Source organism: Prionailurus viverrinus, chromosome A3 (assembly GCF_022837055.1).
Source record: "Prionailurus viverrinus isolate Anna chromosome A3, UM_Priviv_1.0, whole genome shotgun sequence".
In the NCBI taxonomy this organism is placed as follows: Eukaryota; Metazoa; Chordata; class Mammalia; order Carnivora; family Felidae; genus Prionailurus; species Prionailurus viverrinus.
In genome coordinates, this window is record NC_062563.1 from 19,132,312 (window position 1) to 19,151,644 (window position 19,333).

Sequence of the window (19,333 nt, forward strand, 5' to 3'; positions counted from 1 at the left end):
CTCCTTTATTCTTGGGGTGAATGCTACCTCCCTCACTGACTGATGAAATGCGGGCTGCCAAGGAGGACCTCCAGGGTTCTCTGCAGTGGGCCAACACCAGCCCAGCCCCCAGCCCCAGGGAGCTGAGAGACCATCCAGGAGATGGCTCTCCTCCCAGAATATACCTGTGCATGCATGCTAGCAAGCTAGAGGGCCCAGGGCTAAGTGGCCAATTCTGACCACTGACCTTCTTCCTGCTCCATTTGGCCAGGAAAGCTCTCTCTTCACCCTAAATTCCAGACTTAACAGTAACCTAGTATAAAGAAAGGAACAATTTTTTAGGGACCCTACAAATGTGGGTACAGGAGCCCTGGGGAGTGGCCACAGACCACGCTTTTTCAATTAACCAATCAACACGAGGAGAAGCCTACAGCTGGGCCTCTGGGATCCAGTGTCCTAATGGGCTTAGTACCCTTAATTCCTGCCATCCTGACTGTAAGCTTACCCAGACAAGCAAACCCAGACAAGCTCCCTACTGCTTCTGGCCAATATGCTCAGAAAGCCTGTCTCCCAAATACATTCACTTTATCTTGCTCAATAAACAATACCTACCCTGGGCTCCAAATTCAGTTCTTGCACCCTCCCTTACTTCCTGGGCCCGCTTTTATCTTAGGATATGGACTTTGGCTCCCCTCTGACCCACACCCAAGGCAGCAAGACAGGTGCAGCCCCTTCCAGGCCCCACCCAACCCCTGGGGAGGGAGCCGCCAGTGCCGAGCTGAGCAATGAGAGCACATCCCACACAGAGCCGAGCCCTGCCCTCTCCCAACAATGCCCCCCACCCCAACTTTGCCCCAGTCAGGTCGGGGACCTTGTGTAACAAAGAGGCAGACACTAGGTTTCCGTTAAGTTGTAGGAATTTATTTTAAATAACCTACAGTTGATTAAAAGGGAATTCATGATAAAAATAGAAGATACTTGAGGAAAGATGTGGGAAATGGACTCTGCACACACGCTAAACTAACAATGCTTCTAAAACTAATGATTATAGCAAAAAATGTCTTCACATTAAAATTCTGCTTTTTATGGGTTTTTTTCCATTTTTTACACAATTACAAAAGAAAAAATAAAAGCCCTAAATTCTTGATTATTTTTCCTTTTTTTGGACCAAATACTCATTTTCCTCTAAATTATTGACTTGTGGAACTTTTTACACAATAAAATCTTTCAAGTGAAAGACTGGGTTTAAAATGAAAAAGATGGATATCTGAAGGGTACAGAGAATGCTCAGAACAAAGAATGATGGGAAAATGGTTTCAGTCACTGATTATTTCATTATCCTTAGACTCACTCACCCCCTCATCCCTCCCCAACCCCAATCTACACGATCTTTAAGATCAAGAAAAAGGTTTAAATATTTTAAAATAATTAAAAAGAAATAAAAATTCACATTTAAAAAGGAACACTCAAGTCAGGAAATATTTTCCCATCATGCTTTTCTGTGAACAGGTGTCTGAACCAAAACACTGCCGATGTCACGACTGCTTCAAGTTTAATGAAAATTGATTCCCATGACAATAGATAGTGACAATTCTCACTAACAGGTGCGCTGGGTTTTTGTTCTACTTAATTTTAAATTCCTGAAATGGGGGAGGGGGGAGGGCGTTTAGGAATTCATTTCTATTAAAATATAGAAGTTATTGCAAAACCCTAACTGTAAAAACGCACCAATATAATCGGACTTCGTATACAGTAGCTAAGAGAATCCAAATGCTTCAGTGAAACAGTGAATTTGCCTGGCAGAACTCTGACAAATTCCCATCCACTTGCTCTCTTGAAAATAAAAACAAAATTCAAAACAAATCATACAGCTAGAATTTTGATATCTGAAATATTTTTAAATAAGTTGTCCATAGGACAACTGGCTCAGCTCTCCCTTATAATATCTCCAGGTTTATCTTTTCGCAAAGATGTTCGTTTGTTAAGACTCGCCGCCTCTCTCCCTCAGCTGTGAGGGTAAGCAAGGCTCACAGTTTATCCACCTTCCCCAAACCACACTGTTCCTTTTCACAGAACCCTGCCCGCCCCTCGAGACTGGCTAGAACTCGTAGTCCTCATCAGCCATGTCGATGGCCCACGCAAACTTCTCCCGCTGGGTTTTGTTGTAAATTTTCTCAATTGGGACCCCCCACTTCTTGCACCTGTACACAGAGGAGAAAAAGGGGGATTAGTGTCTCAGGGAGCAACAGCCCAGACCCAGGGCAGGGACCTGAATATGCTTGCTTCGTGTCCATCTGCTGAGAATGAATTTTAAGAACATGCCAAACATATTCTAACAGTATCATGTGCTCGTGACCTCTAAAGTAGATGCTACTACAGATGTACTAATGAAAAAAACCTAATGCAGGGAGTTGAGTAATTTGCTTACCCTGTCATGCAGCTAGTGAGATGGAGCTAAAAAGTGAACCCAAGCTGTCTGGCCCTGGTGTCCATGCTCTCAACCACAATGCATACTGCCCCTCAATCTAACTCAACCTCTAGCACCCAACAGGGCCAAAGAGCAAAAAGGGTACAAGAGCCGGGTGGAACCCCTGACCCATAGGAGCAGGTCAGGCTCAGAAAAATGCACATTAATTAATAAGCATCTTCCAAAAAATAAATAAATACAACTCACTTATTTTGGATGTCATTTTATGACTGTGTGGGGTTAAAAGGGAACACAAGCAATAGAGAATTTATCTTTGTTATAAGCTCCCTCTAACTCTTTCTGTACGTTGCTCAGCTCTGCAGTCTTTTTTTTTTTCTGCTTGTTCCTTTCTTCCTTTACTTGTAAAAAAAAATTATCGAAAAGTTTTGTTCAAGTGTAGATAGATGGGCTCCTTTTAGATTTTTCCTTTAATAAGGGCCAAGAGTTCCTATTCTTGTCCTACTAAAGTTCCATAGGGGTAGAGGCTGCAACTGCCTTTTAAAAACAGACAAAAACACGCTCCAAGGCAGTATAACAACATTACTGACCATTTAGGGTCACTGAAGATGTTCTAGTGCAATTGCAGTGTGCATAGTAGAAAGGCAAGGATTTCCCAAAGGACTTCCAAGTATGAGGTGAAGGGATGGCATGGGAAGGCCAACAGTGCTCTTGAACCCTCCACTACATTCTCAAGCCAGCAGCAGGACCCCAAGAAGGGCCCAAAGATTACTTACCAAGCCACTGTAATCCTTGGGTCCAGATAATTGAGTTTGGAGGTTCCCAAAGCAATTTGTTTATTTTCTTCTCGGTCTGTGGCCTGAACTTCGAGCTTCATTAACTGCTCCTCCAGTCTTTGCACAGCCTTCTTCTTTGACTCTACCACCCTGGAAGAATGGAAGTCATCAAGAACCAGGCCTAGCTTCTGGACAAAAACACTGCAACCCCACCCGGCCATGCAGGGGCAGCAAAAGCAGGAAAACCCTAAATACATACAGAGATTTCCAAAAGATACCACTCAGAAACTCTAGAAAAGCTGGGGCCCCTGGGCCTCTGATATTACCCCTGCTTTTCTCTCAACCAGTCCCCAGCTCTGCATAACAACCAGGTACATACTTCTTGGTCTTTGCATCCTTTAGGACCTTGGCATCAGCCTTAGCACTTTTCAAGTCTCTCCGGGCATCTGCTAGTTGTTCCTTCTTGGCATCAATCTAGGTGGGGAAGAACAGTAAGGTTTAAAAATAAAATCAGCCCGGAGAGAAAAGAGCTCCATCAGACATGAAACCTAGAAGCTGTCTCCACCAGGCAGGCTGCCTATGTCAGTGACATGCCACATAAACCTCCCCCCTCTCCCAGGGCGGCTTCATGAAGACACAGATTAGATGCACAGTGACTGCTGAATGCAAATGCTATTTCGTCATTTATGTTCTTCAGTGACCCTTCAAGAAATCAGTGATCCTTCTATTATAGGCAGTGACCCAGGGCCTGTCCCCTTAATGCAAAAGCTCAGGTTACAGAACCTGCCAGGACTGGGAATGTGAGTGCCAATCTTTCGATCACATAACGCTTTAGTTTTAGACACCTGGGAGGAGGGCTACAGATGAAAGCTGTTTACTAAATGGATCCTGTGTCAGGTTATAGCCTTCCTTCTACAAATACTGCAGGAGAGAACTCTTTATGAAGCTGAGACAGGATCCTTGCATCTACTGAACCCAGCTCATTCCTCAGATTCTGCCAGCACCCTGGGAAGGAGCTGCCAGCTTCTCAGGAAAAAAGGATGCACTGGAGAGAATACCCAAGGGAACCCAGGAAGCTAAACAGCTCAGCCAGTCGGCTGAAACCTATATATGGCACAGCCTGGCTTTGGCCTTCTGTATTTTAAATGAAAGGGAGCTGAGACTGGAAGGAAATTAAAGCAGTTATCACTCAAAAAGTTATCACTCCACATTTTTAGCTATGGAGCTCTTTTTTCCAAATAAAATCTCATGGAATCCCGGTTTATAAAGGATGAAACAAGCAATTCCAGCCTTTCTTGCTTATAGAACCCTTGGAGGGCCTCTGGAAAACCTAAGTTCTTAGTTCTTGCTTAAGGACAGCGCAGGCAACACCAGGAAACTAGAGCCCAAACCAGGGAGCTCATGCTGCTGGGGGCAGAACCTCAGATGTGCTATTACCTTTCCTAACCTACAAGGTCAAGGGAACCTCTGCAGAGTAAATAAATACTTGCCTGATTCAACACAGTCTGGGCTATTGCTCTCAGCCTAGAATTGTCTGTTAAATATACACATATAGCCCAAGTTTGGAAACAGAGGCCACCGTTGTGAGAGAATCATTAAATATATTTTACTATGAATGGCTTACTTCCAACATCCATGTTGTCCAAAGTCAAGCTGAAGGAACTGATTCTATACACAAAAGCATCAGACACCACTAGCTAGATTCTTCTTGGGCTAGAAATTTAACAGACCACAATCTTTTAACCATTTCCGTGGATGCTAAATTGGCAGGCTGTTTCAAATTCTCTCAAAGCATCAAAGACTCCATTGATTCACTTGGCAAACAGGGGCGTGTGTTTGCTTTGTGGGCACACAGGAGAGGGTTCCTGGGCTTGGAGGGCTCGTCTGGCAGGCGGCCCTGGGCTGCCCAAACAGTGGTTCCAGAGTAAGATCAACAAAATACCTCCTCATGCTCCAGGGGGATGGGTAGCTTGAATTGGGTAAACAGCACCTGAATATTCATGCTTTTATTTCTGGCTTGGAACAACAACATGGGGAGAGTAGATGATTCCACATGACCACCATTTAACAGAGTGGCAGCGAACAGGAGCTGCTAGGATGGGTGGCCTATAGGGTTCTTTGCCTGCCAACCATATATTCTAAGGATTTGAGAGGTCTAGGGGTATATATTCATTTACTGTGCATATGTGCATCCCTCTAGCAAAACCAGATGGCACCTGTAGCATGAACTGTAGGTTGTGGGTATCTTTTGACCCAGACATACTACTACCGGGTATTTATCTTGAAGGAATTTCAACAGGAGGAAAATATATGGACCTGAAAATGTGTATGGAGCCTCACTTTATAGCAGTCATTTTTAGTTTTTATTTTAAACTTATTTATTTATTTCTTTAAAAGAGAGAGAGAGAGAGAGAGAGAGAGAGAGAGAGAGAGAGAGACACAACAAGCAGGGGAGGAGCAGAGATAAGAGAGAGACAGAGGATCCAAAGTGGGCTCTGTGCCGACATCAGAGAGCCCAGTGTGGGGCTCAAGCTCACGAACCATGAGATCATAACCTGAGCCAAAGTTGGACACTTAGTCAACTGAGCCACCCAGGCACCCCTGTAACAAGTCATGTTTAAACTCCACCTGTCCTAGTACAGAATTCTGTAAATGTGGATGGAAAAGAATTACATCTGTAATTTCACTAACCTCTGTTTGAAATTCATCATTTCGTCTTCAATTATGAATGTGGGCAACAAACCATAGTAGTATCAGTAGTACCTATGATACATTCTCCACCAATATAATACAGATATTTCCGGATCATTAAAATTGTTGCAGAAATCTTAAGTATTGTTTATGTATTCTTTACTATCCTTGAAATTTAGTGATTATTAGACCCACCTTCAGATCTTACTTAGTAAGTTAATAAGGAAGCACATCACAGACTTTAAAATATACTTGGTAAGTGTATTTCAGGATAATTGGTCCTTTGTGACAACCCTATGTGTCTGTTCTAGAGTGAAATACCTGCCAGTTCTCACTGAGAGTTAGTACGTTGGAATGGATTAGTGACGTAGCCATTGCTAACACAGAAACGCTCACCACCGAAGTGTTTAGTGCCTTGTGGCTTGAAAGCGCAGTACCAGACAGAGTCAGAAGGAAGAAAAGCACATGGAAGAGGAATAGCATCTACTTGTTTGCATGTCTCTCTCCCTCTAGGGCAGCAACTCTGGCACACAGCCAGAATTCAACAGATGTTTGATGATGAGCTACATAAAAATATGAGTCATGTGGAATGTGTAAAAATAAAAATAGTTGTGCTAGGATTAGGGGGAAATAAAATATCATTGTTCATCATCTTTTTAATTTGAAGCAATCTAATTTAGAAACAGTTGTATTTCTGGACTGTGGCAAGGAATGGTGAAGACCATCTTTATATCCATTATTCTCACGTATAATAAGGACAATAATATTTCAAAAGAGGGCACACATCAAACTCAGCTTTTCAAAATAGGAAGAGTGGCCAGTGCAGGAGTTCTGTCCACAGAATACAGACTTTATTAAAAAAAAAAAAAAAAAAAAAAAAAAAAAAATTTTAATGTTTATTTTTGAAAGAGAGCAGGTGAGTGCGCATGCGCACGTGAGCCTAGCTGGGGAAGGGCAGAGAGGGGGGAAACACAGAATCTGAAGCAGGCTACAAGCTCTGAGCTGTCAGCACAGAGCCCGACACAGGACTCAAACCCACGAACCGCAAGATCATGACCTGAGCCGAAGTTGGAAATAGACTTTCTGAACAATGAGTACCTGATACTCAGTTATCTTCATCAGGGATAACTCCTATCATATTTCCATTTGTTTATCTTTAGCATGGACATATCTTCCAGAACAGACCTAGAACTGGCCTTCTCATATCCCAGCCCAGAAGGCCTCTTATTTGCAGATCATCTATCCACAGCAGATGTGACTCCCTTCATTTTGCGACCACACCATCCAGATCCACGTTACCTTAGACTGCAAGTTCATCATGGACTTCTCAAAAGTTTTGGGTGGTGCCCTCTGATGGTTACAAAGAATTGCAACAGCTCGGTTGGCACGGTTGTAAGACAGGATCTTTGCTGGGATGTTCTCATCAGCTGTGAAGAAAGAAACATGACAATAAAAGAGTTAATTTGTATATCTGAGGAGAATACACCACATGGCTTCCCCAGCACTTCCTCATGATTCTGCCAGCCCTCATCTCACTAAGATGATCAAGTTCTCCTGAGACACAAGGTCAAAACTGAGAGTCAAGTCATCAGCTTGTCGGAAAGGCCACCCCGCCCCCCAATGTAGTCTGAAGAAAATGTAGAATTGGAACAGAAAAGGTCTGTAGAGGAGGACAAGACAAAAGGATCACAAGCTTTATGTTTTAAAATCATAAGTCGGTATCTGTTTTACAAAGAAAAATTCAAAGTGTCATTGGAGGAATATTTTACTTATGTCACATGGCATCCTTTGTCCCACCCCAAAATACTGACCCTCAAAATACCCTCTTTGGATTTTCTGGCTTTTAAATTTTTTTTTTTTCAACGTTTATTTTTATTTTTGGGACAGAGAGAGACAGAGCATGAACGGGGGAGGGGCAGAGAGAGAGGGAGACACAGAATCGGAAACAGGCTCCAGGCTCTGAGCCATCAGCCCAGAGCCTGACGCGGGGCTTGAACTCCCGGACCGCGAGATTGTGACCTGGCTGAAGTCAGACGCTTAACCGACTGCGCCACCCGGGCGCCCCTTGGATTTTCTGGCTTTTATATTCTAAAGCCATTTGACATAGAGGACAGAGGAAATTTAGCAGTGGCTGGGCTCTAGAAAAAGAAGTTTGTGGATGTTGGTCATACCTCCTGCACCTAGTTTTTAGGAGAATACTATCAACTCTTAAGGGGGTAAAAATGGCAAAACTTCAGGGGAAGGATGTGCTCTCCTTTTACAAAATAACATGACAACTTTGTTCTCTCCAATTTAACCAAACATTATAGCACTTTCATCCTATTACCTTTATTAACATACATATAAAATATAAAATGCAGGCATTTTCAGAACAAATAAAAGCTCCTGTCAGCATTCCATGAAAATAAATCTTGACGTTGGGGTAGGAAAGGTGAAATAGCACTGACCTTCTGTTTATACAACTAAGCCTCAGCTCTCTGTTAGATACACGGAAGGAAAAGTTTCCAGTCACAAAGTTAGGGAGAAAAAGCAAAACCGATCCAGGACTTAAGCTAGCTGAGCAAGGGCAATGGACGTACAAATAAGGGTACAGGCCTGTTTGGCCAAACAATACTTACGGGCTGTGAGTTCTTTCAACTGTTGCTGTAGCGTGATGGAGGCATTATATGTACGGAACACCTTGGCTGTCAAGCCCTCCATGAGATCCTGAAGATGCTTATTCAGGATACCAGTCTGGAGGAGACAAGGCAAAGAGTATATTGGGATTTAGGTAAAAGCCCTACCACTCTGCCCCTTCTGGCAAGCAAGCCCTAGGACATTTATGCCAGTGCAATCTCAACTCTGCCAAGTTTACTGCCTTGCCAGTGAGAAGTTAGAAAAAAAAAGAAAAGAATTCCAAATTACAGGCTTGCATGATACCTCCCTATGAAGTACTTTAATCTTAAGCAGGCCAATAAAACAAATGTGTCCTTCCCTATTAAGACCTTCAATGATAAGCTATCAGGGAGAGGGCTTTGGTCTCCAGCAGAGGTGGCTGGGCATCCAGCAAGAGAAGACTCTGTTAAGAGCCAGAAGAGGATAAAAGGCAGGGTTTGTCTACCTGTCTCAGGACTTTGGTCATGAATTCACTATGTGCCTGAGGGAGGAAGTGTGTCTAGGATAGGATGGCACAGGACAGACTAAAGGGAGAGTCCAAGCCACCCCTGGGCAAACCTCTCCTTTAGGAGCTCAAGTGGCTCTGGCTGGGCCCCTCCTCCAACCCACTGCACTTTGTCCACTCACATTGAGTCTATCAAAAAGATCATCCTCAGGCTGTTTGTTCTCCATAAATAGCTGTAAGTTCTTAAAAACCTAAAAGAAATAGAAGAACCTATTATTTGAAAAGCCTTTACTTTGGAAATAATTGCAAACGTACAAAAACTTGGAAAACAAAAAAGCACAAGGAACACTGACATCCTTTACCAGATTCACCCATTATTACCATTTTACACATCATTTGCCACTCACATAGTACACGTCTGCCCCATTTCTATGTGTGTGTATATACATGTTCATTGTTTGTTCTGAACCATTTATGGGTACTTGTATTATAGTCCTTTACCCTTAAATACCTCAAGGTATTTCCAAGAATTTTGTAAGGATAGAGATACTGCCTTACATATGCACAGTACTCATCAACTTTATAAATCTGCATGAGGACATACTTTAGTGGTCCAGTTTGGTCAGCTGACCTAGTGATGTCCTCTACCTCCCCAGTATGGAACCCAATCTAAGGTAAGGTATTATATTTGTCATGTCTCTTTAGCCTCATTTAATACGGACCACTGCCACAGCCAGCAAAGCCCAATTACCTGATTAGACATCAGGCTGTTAAAGGACTGGATTATGGGGGCCCTGCAGCACCGTCTTCAGCTGTGGGCTCAGAGGTTTGAGGATAACAGGCTACTGCTTTGCTCAGTCAGGAGTTGGGGAGAGGCTGAGCAAAGCTACAAAAGTGACAAATGTGCAACATGACCAGGGGATACTAAAACATGGTTGAATCATTACAACATGGTGAGTTAAATCTTATGCTGAAATTTGTCATAAGGGCCCACTCTCTACAGCATGCTCTGTTGAATACTACTACAGGATGTGCCCCCTAATCCCAGAAAGGTAGCATGGAGCAGAGGAGGTGAGGGACAGGGACTAAAAGGAGGTACACAGGACAACCAACAACACCTCTCCCCTCCCTTTCAAATCATTTTCTTCTAGTGCTGAGCAAAATGCAGAGCATACAAAAAGCACTCAGTAACTGATGAATGACTGAATGGAAGAAAGAAAAAACAGGCAAGGGAGCAGAGGCCACAGGAGACTTACTCGTTTCTCAACAGGTACTTTGTTATAATATCTGATTGAATCTTTCCCAAGGAAGTCAAACTCTACCACGTATTCCTGACCATCCAACTCTGGGTGCAGATTGATATGCTCCACACGAAGTGAACAGCAACCCACAGTGTCTGCTGTTTCTCCTTCTTCCTTCTCATTGCCTGCTCTCAGAGCAAGCTGTCCAGGGAGGAGGGAAAAATGAGAACAAATGAAAATACTTCAATCTCACAGGATCTACAAGAAACCCAAATAAGTCTCCCAATTCTCTTTGGGACAGAGCATCAGTCTGCAAGGCCTGGGAATTCTGGATTCTACACTAGTGCTTCTTCTTCAAATAAAATGAAGTACAGAGAATCAAAATAGTATTATCCTTTCTCAGAAAACCAAGCTTCTCTTTATTCTGTTCTCTCAAATGGGGATGGAGGAAAGAACTTTCTTTCTTTCTTTCTTTCTTTCTTTCTCTCTCTCTCTCTCTCTCTCTCTCTCTCTCTCTCTTCCTTCCTCCCTCCCTCCCTCCCTCCCTGTTCCTTTCTTTCTTTCTTTTTTTTTTTTTTTTTAAACAAAGCAGGGGCACCTGGGTGGCTCAGTCTGTTAAGTATCCAACTTCGGCTCAAGTTATAATCTCATAGTTCGTGGGTTCAAGCAGAGTCAGGCTCTGTGCTAACAGCTCAGAGCCTGGAGCCTGCTTCAGATTCCATGTCTCCCTCTCTGTTCCTCCCCTGCTTGTGTTCTCTCTCAAAAATAAATATTTTAAAAAAAAAGAAAAGAAAAAGAGTGGCTCTCTCAGCATTTTTTACTTAAAGAGATATATTTCAGTTTATAAAAAAGTAATAATAATAAAACAAAGCAGCATTCCTATTCTGGGCAATCAGACTCAACATGCGAGTCTCTTAATTTTGCTTATTTTTTAGATAACTCAGAATTTGAGCTAATCAGCACTAAAATCTTCTAAAAGATACTGACAAACTGACCTCCCTCACGGTCTTTCAGGGGTGCCTGGGTGGCTCAGATGGTTAAAGCTTCAGACTCTTGGGTTTCAGATCAGGTCATGATCTCATGGTTCATGAGTTCAAGCCCCATGTCGGGCTCTGCATTGACAGTGCAGAACCTTTTTGGGATTCTCTCTCTCTCTCTCTCTCTCAAAATAAACAAACTTAATAAAAAAAATTTTTTTAAAACACAGTCTTTCAAACTGTAGTTGTGATACATTAGTGGTTTAACCAGTTTTAAGGGTTATAACCACCCTTTTTAAAAACAAGAAACAGAATTTAAAATGTCAGAATTCACTCCTTGTAGAAAGCTAAACATTGTTTTGTGCAACTTTTGTTTCAGTTATACACAAACACCTATATATATATGTATACATATATACATATATACATATATATATATATATCTGTGTGTTGGGTCTGTGATGTAAAATAAAATTTTTTGGTAGCTTATAGTCAAAAAGAATTTGAAAATGTCACAGTATTTCTGGCAGATTCAGATAGCAGTAGACTCTGAACGCCTCTCTCTCCACTTCTACCTTCCTTACTCAATCAGAGGTTGGTGCTTCTCTAGTACTTAGCACAGGGCCTGGAGGAGTAAACAAGCTCCACATCTTTGATAAGCTGAACATATTAAGCAATGTGATAGGACGATGCTCACCTTGTCGATGAAGTACAGGGCTACAGCTCTCTGCCGAACTTTCATCTCTTTGGACTTCCAGTCTTCTCGATACTGGTTCCGGATCTTGTCCACACACTTCTTAAGCCGCCGAGCGGTCTCATATTTCTGCCAATCTTTCTCACCCTGCAGAGACCCAACCCCAAAGGTGGATTGCTTAGGAATGGTGGAGTAAAAACAGACTTTGAACACCCAAGTTCAGAGCTGTGAACCAAAGAAAAGAAGCCTGAGCTTAAGCAAGGTAGAAAAAGAGTACTGAAGAGAAACTATAAAGCATTTAACCTGATGAGAACTCATGCTGTCCTGTTTCACTGTCAAGCACACACACACGACTCCTTTCTAATTGCTAAATTGTTTATGTTCTTGGGAAAAGCCCACATGGCACATCCCCAAAACGGACTTCTGTCAACACAAAAGGTATAAACATCCCCATTCCCACATCAGCATCATCGCTCTCTCTGCTCCTGAATCTGTGAGCCAATAGCAGTTTTCTGCTAAGACCGAATTTCATTACATTCAAGACAACCATGCACAATCTGATGGAAGTGTCAAGGAAATAGAGCCAAAGATTACAACTTGTAATTACTAAGGAACACAATGACTTCCAGGAACAGCTGTAATCATTCACCATTTTCTAACTTCTGCTTTTTTCCCCCAATATATGAAACTTATTGTCAAATTGGTTTCCATACAACACCCAGTGCTCATCCCAAAAGATGCCCTCCTCAATACCCATCACCCACCCCCCATCAACCCTAACTTCTGCTTTTAAAAGTATTCTTGATTAGATTGAGGAAAGCAATGTTACTAGGAAGACTTTTTTTTTTAAACATTAGAGCTTTTGATATAAGATTTTAAGATGGATTTTAAAACCAATGAAATGTTTTTGAAAGAGAGTGAAAAGATGGTCTCTACCCAACAGTGACAGGAGATTAGTCCTGCTGCCACGCTTAAAGGAAATTCACAAGCAAGGGCTGATACTAATGTCAAGTGAGAAAGGTAAGAAAGGGGGAAAAAAAAATCCAAGGACTCCCAAGAGAGTCAGGGAGTATTCTAAGGTCTAAAACAGATTATATGACATGAATACAGGGATGGAATTCAAGAACCCAAGAATCTCTGCAATTAATTCCCCCACCTATGAGAGAGAGGGACATCGTGATTTTTACCCACATAAGCCTAGTTCCCGCCTATGCCATGGGACACATGGTCCTTGAAGTGTTCAGAACTGTGGTCAAAATAACTAGCCTTCTGAGCATGCAGGAAAGTTGGCTAAGTGAAAGCAAGAAAGATCTACTTCTAGCTCCACCAGCGCCCCGAACTGCAAGCTCACCCGGCTGCACTAAGGGTTCATCACTCTGCCACAAATGTATGTGGCCAAGTTGTTTGTAAGTGAACTACTTGCTGTGGGTGGGTGATTTAGCAGTTGTTGATACAATACAGAAGAAATATCAAAGTTCTATTTCCTGACAATGGCAAGCTGAAAATTTCTCACTGGTTTTTCCAAGTATGTACTAACATTTAACAGGGTGAAGAAAAGGTGTGATACAGCTGTCCTCATATACAAGTAATCCATTTCCATGACAATCGTGCGAGAGAGACACACACGCACAATCTTCAACAGCACAGCCTCCCGCTCAGGAGTGGGCTCTTGGCCATCACTCTAATGCATGCAGGCCTACTAAAGCCTAAGTCCAAGTCTTCAAAGTCCTGTAGGGTCACATTTGCGCAATTCCTTAGTTATGCCACTGAAACAAGGTTTAGAAAAACCCAACAAATAAGCCATTCACAGAGGGTACCACAAGACCAACTTTTCCTCACAGGTTGGCTCGGCTCCTGACCCAAGGATCCAGGATTCTCTCAAGTAAGGACATAAGAGGCGGGGCGGAGGGGCAGAAGCCACCTTGTCTAGGTCTGGGGTAAGGAAAGCTAGCCTCCAGGAAGTATGCTTACCCCTGCCGTCAGTTTCCTTGAATGGAATCCAGACAGTAAAATGCACTTGAACAAGCTTTCTCAGACTACTCCCAGAAAGAAAAAATATCCATTTAGGTCTTCCAGACAGGGCCCTCCTCAAAACCATCGCAGTGAAACAAGGTATCCACCACAGGGGAACTGCCTTTAACCCCCTCCCATCTTTCCCTACCCAGTCAACCCTCTCTATAGATGAGAATCTAATTTGATTACTTATAAGTGACATTCTTTGAGAGATTGTTTTTAACTAGTGGGCTCACCATATTTTCTGGTTCTAATATAACTGCTTACTCATTAAGCACACTGGATAGGGGCACCTGGATGGCTCAGTTGGTTTAAGTGTCTCTTGATCTCGGCTCAGGTCATGATCTCACGCTCATGGAATTGAGCCCCACATCAGGTTCTGTGCTGACCGTGTGAGCCTGCTTGGGATTCTCTCTCCCCCTCTCTCTCTGCCCTTTCCCCACTGGCACACTTGCTTTCTCTCTCAAAAATAAATAAACTTAAAAAAAAAAAAAAGTCTAAAAAAAATACATATATATACTAGGTAAATGGGGTCAGGATCTGAATTCAGGATACAAAGTGGGAAATGAGCTGTTCCTATTCTCCAATCCTCTCTCAGAGATTTGTATTGGGGAGCGATGACATTTGCCAATATTCTTAAGTGGCTCTTCTTTATTTGTTGGAAGATTTTTTTAAATTTTTTAAGGAATCTCTACACCCAACTTTGGCCTGGAACTTACACCCCTGAGATCAAGAGTCACACACTCCACCGACTGAGCCAGTCAGGAGGCCCATAAGTGGCTCTTCTCACTTAGCTGGTGATGCACCAAAAGAGGAATGGCTAGCATTCTGAATTCCAAACATCTAACATTTAAACAAAAGATACAACAAACTGGCCTCATACATTTAATACCATGTTTAAAGATAAAATCCAACCAACTTTTCATATATGCTCATTTTTAGATGTTTGCCTTATTACTGATATGTAGAGGTTGTTATATATATTCAAATTCTTTTCCACATACAAGTAGTGCATTTTAGTCCACTATTTCCTATTCATCTTTCATTCTGAATAAATCTAAAAGAGATTTTATGTTATACAATTTTAAGTGTACTGTTTAATCCGTTTTAACAATTCATAACCCCTGTAACCTACATCTCATCAAGACAGAGAATATTCTCTATCATTTGAGAAAGTTTCCTCGTGCCCCTTCCCAGTTAATCACCAACTAAGCAAGCACTATTCCTTTAATCTGACTTGTATCATCATAGCTTGGTTTTGCCTAATTTAGAATATTGTAAGAATGGAATCCTACAGGGGTGCCTGGGTGGCTCAGTCGGTTAAGCGTCTAACTCTTGATTTGGGCTCAGGTCATGGTCTCACAGTTTGTGGGTTCGAGCCCCATGTAGGGCTCTATGCTGACAGCATGGAACCTGCTTGGGATATTCTTTCTTTCTTTCTCTTTCTCTTTCTCTCTCTCTCTCTCTCTCTCCCCCCCTTTCTGCTCCTAACTCATGCTCATGCATACGCTCTCAAAATAAAGTAAACTTAAAAAAAAAAATGGAATAATACAGTATAGGTTCTTGTGTCTGGGCTTCCCAATACATTTTTAAGATTCATCCATGTCGTTGCATTTATCAGCAGCTTGCTCCTTTTAATTGCTGGTATATAGATACAATCCAGGACTATCCCTAATGTGTTTGATGAGACCATGTGTTTATTCTGTTGATGGACCCCCCTAGGATGTTTCCATTTTGAGACTTGCACGAATACAGCGCTGCTATAAATATTCTTGTACAACTCTTTTTGTGGACATAGGTTTTCAATTTCATTCAGGGCAGAAATACCTAGAACTGAAACTGAGATCTCATTGTGGTTTAAATCTCCTAGTAATTAGTGATGTTGAGAACTCTTTCGTGTGCTTATTTATTGGCCATACCTCTATCTTGTTAAGCATCTGTTCAAATCTTTCGCTTTTAATGGGAATGTTTGTCTTTTTTATTGACTTATAGGAATTCTTTGTATATTCTCGATACAAGTTTTTTGTCAGATATACATGCTGCCAGTATCTTCTCCCAGCCTGTAACATATATTTAATTAACCTTGTCCTTTGTTGAACATAAGTTTTTAATTGTAATTATTATTTTTTTTACATTCACTTATTTTTGAGAGACAGAGTACAAGTGGGGTAGGGGCAGAGAGCGAAGGAGACACAGAATCCGAAGCAGGCTCCAGGCTCTGAGCTGTCCGCACAGAGCCCAACACGGGGCTCGAACTCACAAACCGTGAGATCCGAACCTGAACCGAAGTCGGATGCTTAACTGACTGAGCCACCCAGGTGCCCCAATTTTAATTTTTTTAATGTCAATTTTTGAGAGAGAGAGAGAGAGAGAGAGAGAGAGAGAGAGCGAGCAGGGGAGACGCAGAGAGAGAGGGAGACACAGAATCTGAAACAGGATCTAGGCTCTGAGCTGTCAGCACAGAGCCCAATATGGGGCTCGAACTCACAAGCTGTGAGATCATGACCTAAGCCGAAGTCGGATGCCCAACCAACTGAGCTACCCAGGCGCCCCTACAAGTTTTTAGTTTTAATGAAGTCAACTTTATCAATTGTTTCTTTTATCATTAGTGCTTATTGTGTCCTGGGAAATCTACAACAAGGTCATGTAGATGTTCTATCACGATACCATCTACAAGTTCTAGTGTTTTATTCCTTCTACTTTAGAATTCAGAATTTTAAAGATTCAGAATATAACTTTTTAAAAAATAAGCGTTATGTCTTATTTTCCTTTTCTAATAAAACTCACCAAAATCAGAGCTTCCCAAGACTATAAAGTTTTATAAGGACATTTTCCTTCAATCCAGCTCTTTAATCCCCAGATGGTTACATTCAAAAGTTTGTAGGTATATACATCTTTGAAACCCCCCAAAATTATAAGCTCTAAAGATAGAAAAGTGTATTTCTCCCTAAGAATATTTTATTAGGATTGAATGCAATGTAATGTCAACACGGATTCTAAAGTTTGCTGTACTTAATTTAAAGAAAAAATGACAAATTTTGTTCATAAAGTTAAGACTGGTTGAAGAACCTCACTTTTACTAAGGGCTACTTTACAGGTAATGAGACTAGATCATGTTTCCAACCTTGTCAGTGGGCTGGACTTAGCAGTGAGTACCTTAATAAGCAGTCCTTTTAACCTCTGGATCTATGGTTTATCCAGGATCAGAGAGCTTTGTAGAAACCACTGGTTCCAGAAGGCTGACTGTCATTTTCCTGCTATTTCAGATTCCATGGGCACCAAAGTACAGAGTGGAAGAGGAAGGGAATGGAAACACTTGCAACAAGATGTCTATATAATGAAAATCCTGGAAGGTAAAGCAGAACTAACCAAGATGAGCATAGAAAGATGCGAATGAGCTCAGGACAGTCTTTACCTGAAACACACATTCCTACGGCTCTCAAAAGTCCCTATTGTTTCGACGGCTTGTGAGGCTGTTTGTAGTATAAACCTGACTCTGACTGCAAGTAGGCCAATTAAAGTTTCCGGAAAGGGAGACATTAAAAAGATACACTTCAGCTGTGCTTTTTTTTTTTTTTTTTTTTTCTTTTACCCTTGACTGCCCAACTTTAAAAAATTGCCAAAAGTCTCTTAGGGTGTCTGGGTGGCTCAGCTGGTTAAAGCATCAGGCTCAGGTCATGATCTCACAGTTTGTGAGATCTGCGCTGGGCTCTGGGCTGACAAGTGCAGAGCCTGCATGGGACTCTCTCTCGCCTTCTCTCTCTGCCCCTCCCCTGCTTGTGTTCTTTCTCTCTCTCAAAGTAAGTAAATAAATATTAAGAAATAAAAATAAAATTGTCAAAAATCTCTAAGTCACGTCATGCTTGAGCTAAATTTCTTAATGGAACAGAGATGGGGTAGAACAGAACAATAACATAACACAAGGGAAGTGAATAAGTAAAATAAAGACAAGCAAAAGAATCTCAGAATAGAAAAGTCTCTGGCGGCCGAGCAGAAAGGTATAGAACAAAGCCCCATCACGGTAGCCTCCCATGTTTTGGATCTAAAGTCCCTAATGAAGTACAACCATCAATTACCACTCAAGACACTACGACAAAAACTTATTTATAGACTTTTGGGTTAGATGGGGTTAAGTGAAATCATACTTTAATCCTCAAGTTGCTTCAAACAGCAATGAAAGTGCTCCAAGCAAGATGGGGAGACCTAAAGCCAGGGCCTGTGTTAGTTTAGGCCGAGCTGGGCTCGAAGACTGCTATGAGGAGGGAGCAGAGAAGTGGAGAGCAAAGAACAAATGAGAATGAGAACATGGACAAAAACCACCTCCCAAAGTTTACAGACAGAAATTCCAGAAGACAAAAGAAAAATGACTTAGAAAAACTGCCAACAATAATTAGTACACAAATTCAGTTCAGGCAACATTTTAAAAAACAATCTAACAAAGGTTTCCTCATATATATCAATTATGAATAAAGAGAAAACAGATGTAACAGCCACAAAAAAGGACAAGAAATTATAAAACAAAACCAACAGAAATGAAGTGAAATAAAATTCAGTACACATGAAATAATAATTAGAAATCCTGAAAGCAAAAATTAATAATTAAAATGAATTATAGGGGAGATACAAACTTCAGGATGCATATAATCAAAAGGAGAATTAGGAAATTGGAAGGGAGTCCTAAAGAACTTCCCCAAATAAAGACCAGAACTAGAGGTAAAAAATATGAAAATAGAGGGGCGCCTGGGTGGCGCAGTCGGTTAAACGTCCAACTTCAGCGTAGGTGATGATCTCACTGTTTGTGAGTCCGAGCCCCACATGGGGCTCTGTGCTGACGGCTCAGAGCCTGAAGCCTGCTTCAGGTTCTGTGTCTCCCTCTCTCTCTGCCCCTCTCCCACTCCTGCTCTGTCTCTTTTTCTCTCAAAAAGTAAATAAACAGTAAAAAAAAAAAAAAAAAAAGAATATGGAAAATAGAGCTTTAAAAAAAGTGTAGATGGAGAAGCTCCAATGTTCATCTAAGAGAATTCCAAAAGAAGCAAATGGAAGGAATGATCTAGAAGCTGTGGAAAAATGGCTGAGAGTTTTCTAGAATAAAAATACATTAGTCATCTGATTCAAAGTCTAGTCTGAGCATCTATACAAAAACAGCAAAACCTTGGTTTGTGGGCATAATTCATTCTGGAAATATGCTTGTAATCAAGCACTTGTATATCAAAACGAATTTCAAGAACCACTGGCTCAGTCGTGATCATGTGACATTTGGTGCCACATACTACTACTTCTATTGCAAGACATCGCTTACTAATCAAGTTAAAATTTATTAAAGTTTGTATGTCTTGAGGAACACTCAGAACAATCCAAAGTTTTACTGTATATCCGTATTTAGATATATAGTAATAAAGATACTCTTTACTGGAGAAAAGATAGATTATAAGAATGA

General features: G+C 41.5%; 1 protein-coding gene across 1 annotated transcript in view; it reads right to left on the reverse strand.

Annotated features, from left to right (window-relative positions):
* Positions 1 to 878: 878 nt before the first annotated feature.
* The window catches only part of TOP1 (DNA topoisomerase I), a 95,208-nt gene continuing 76,753 nt past the window's right edge, over positions 879 to 19,333 (reverse strand). The window contains exons 14-21 of the mRNA XM_047852436.1: positions 11,887 to 12,030; positions 10,228 to 10,413; positions 9,154 to 9,222; positions 8,490 to 8,604; positions 7,171 to 7,298; positions 3,560 to 3,654; positions 3,181 to 3,330; positions 879 to 2,180 (exon numbers count right to left, since the gene is read on the reverse strand). Of these exons, the coding sequence (XP_047708392.1) occupies positions 2,078 to 2,180; positions 3,181 to 3,330; positions 3,560 to 3,654; positions 7,171 to 7,298; positions 8,490 to 8,604; positions 9,154 to 9,222; positions 10,228 to 10,413; positions 11,887 to 12,030 (990 nt within the window). The 3' untranslated portion in view covers positions 879 to 2,077. The remainder of the gene's footprint in view (positions 2,181 to 3,180; positions 3,331 to 3,559; positions 3,655 to 7,170; positions 7,299 to 8,489; positions 8,605 to 9,153; positions 9,223 to 10,227; positions 10,414 to 11,886; positions 12,031 to 19,333) is intronic.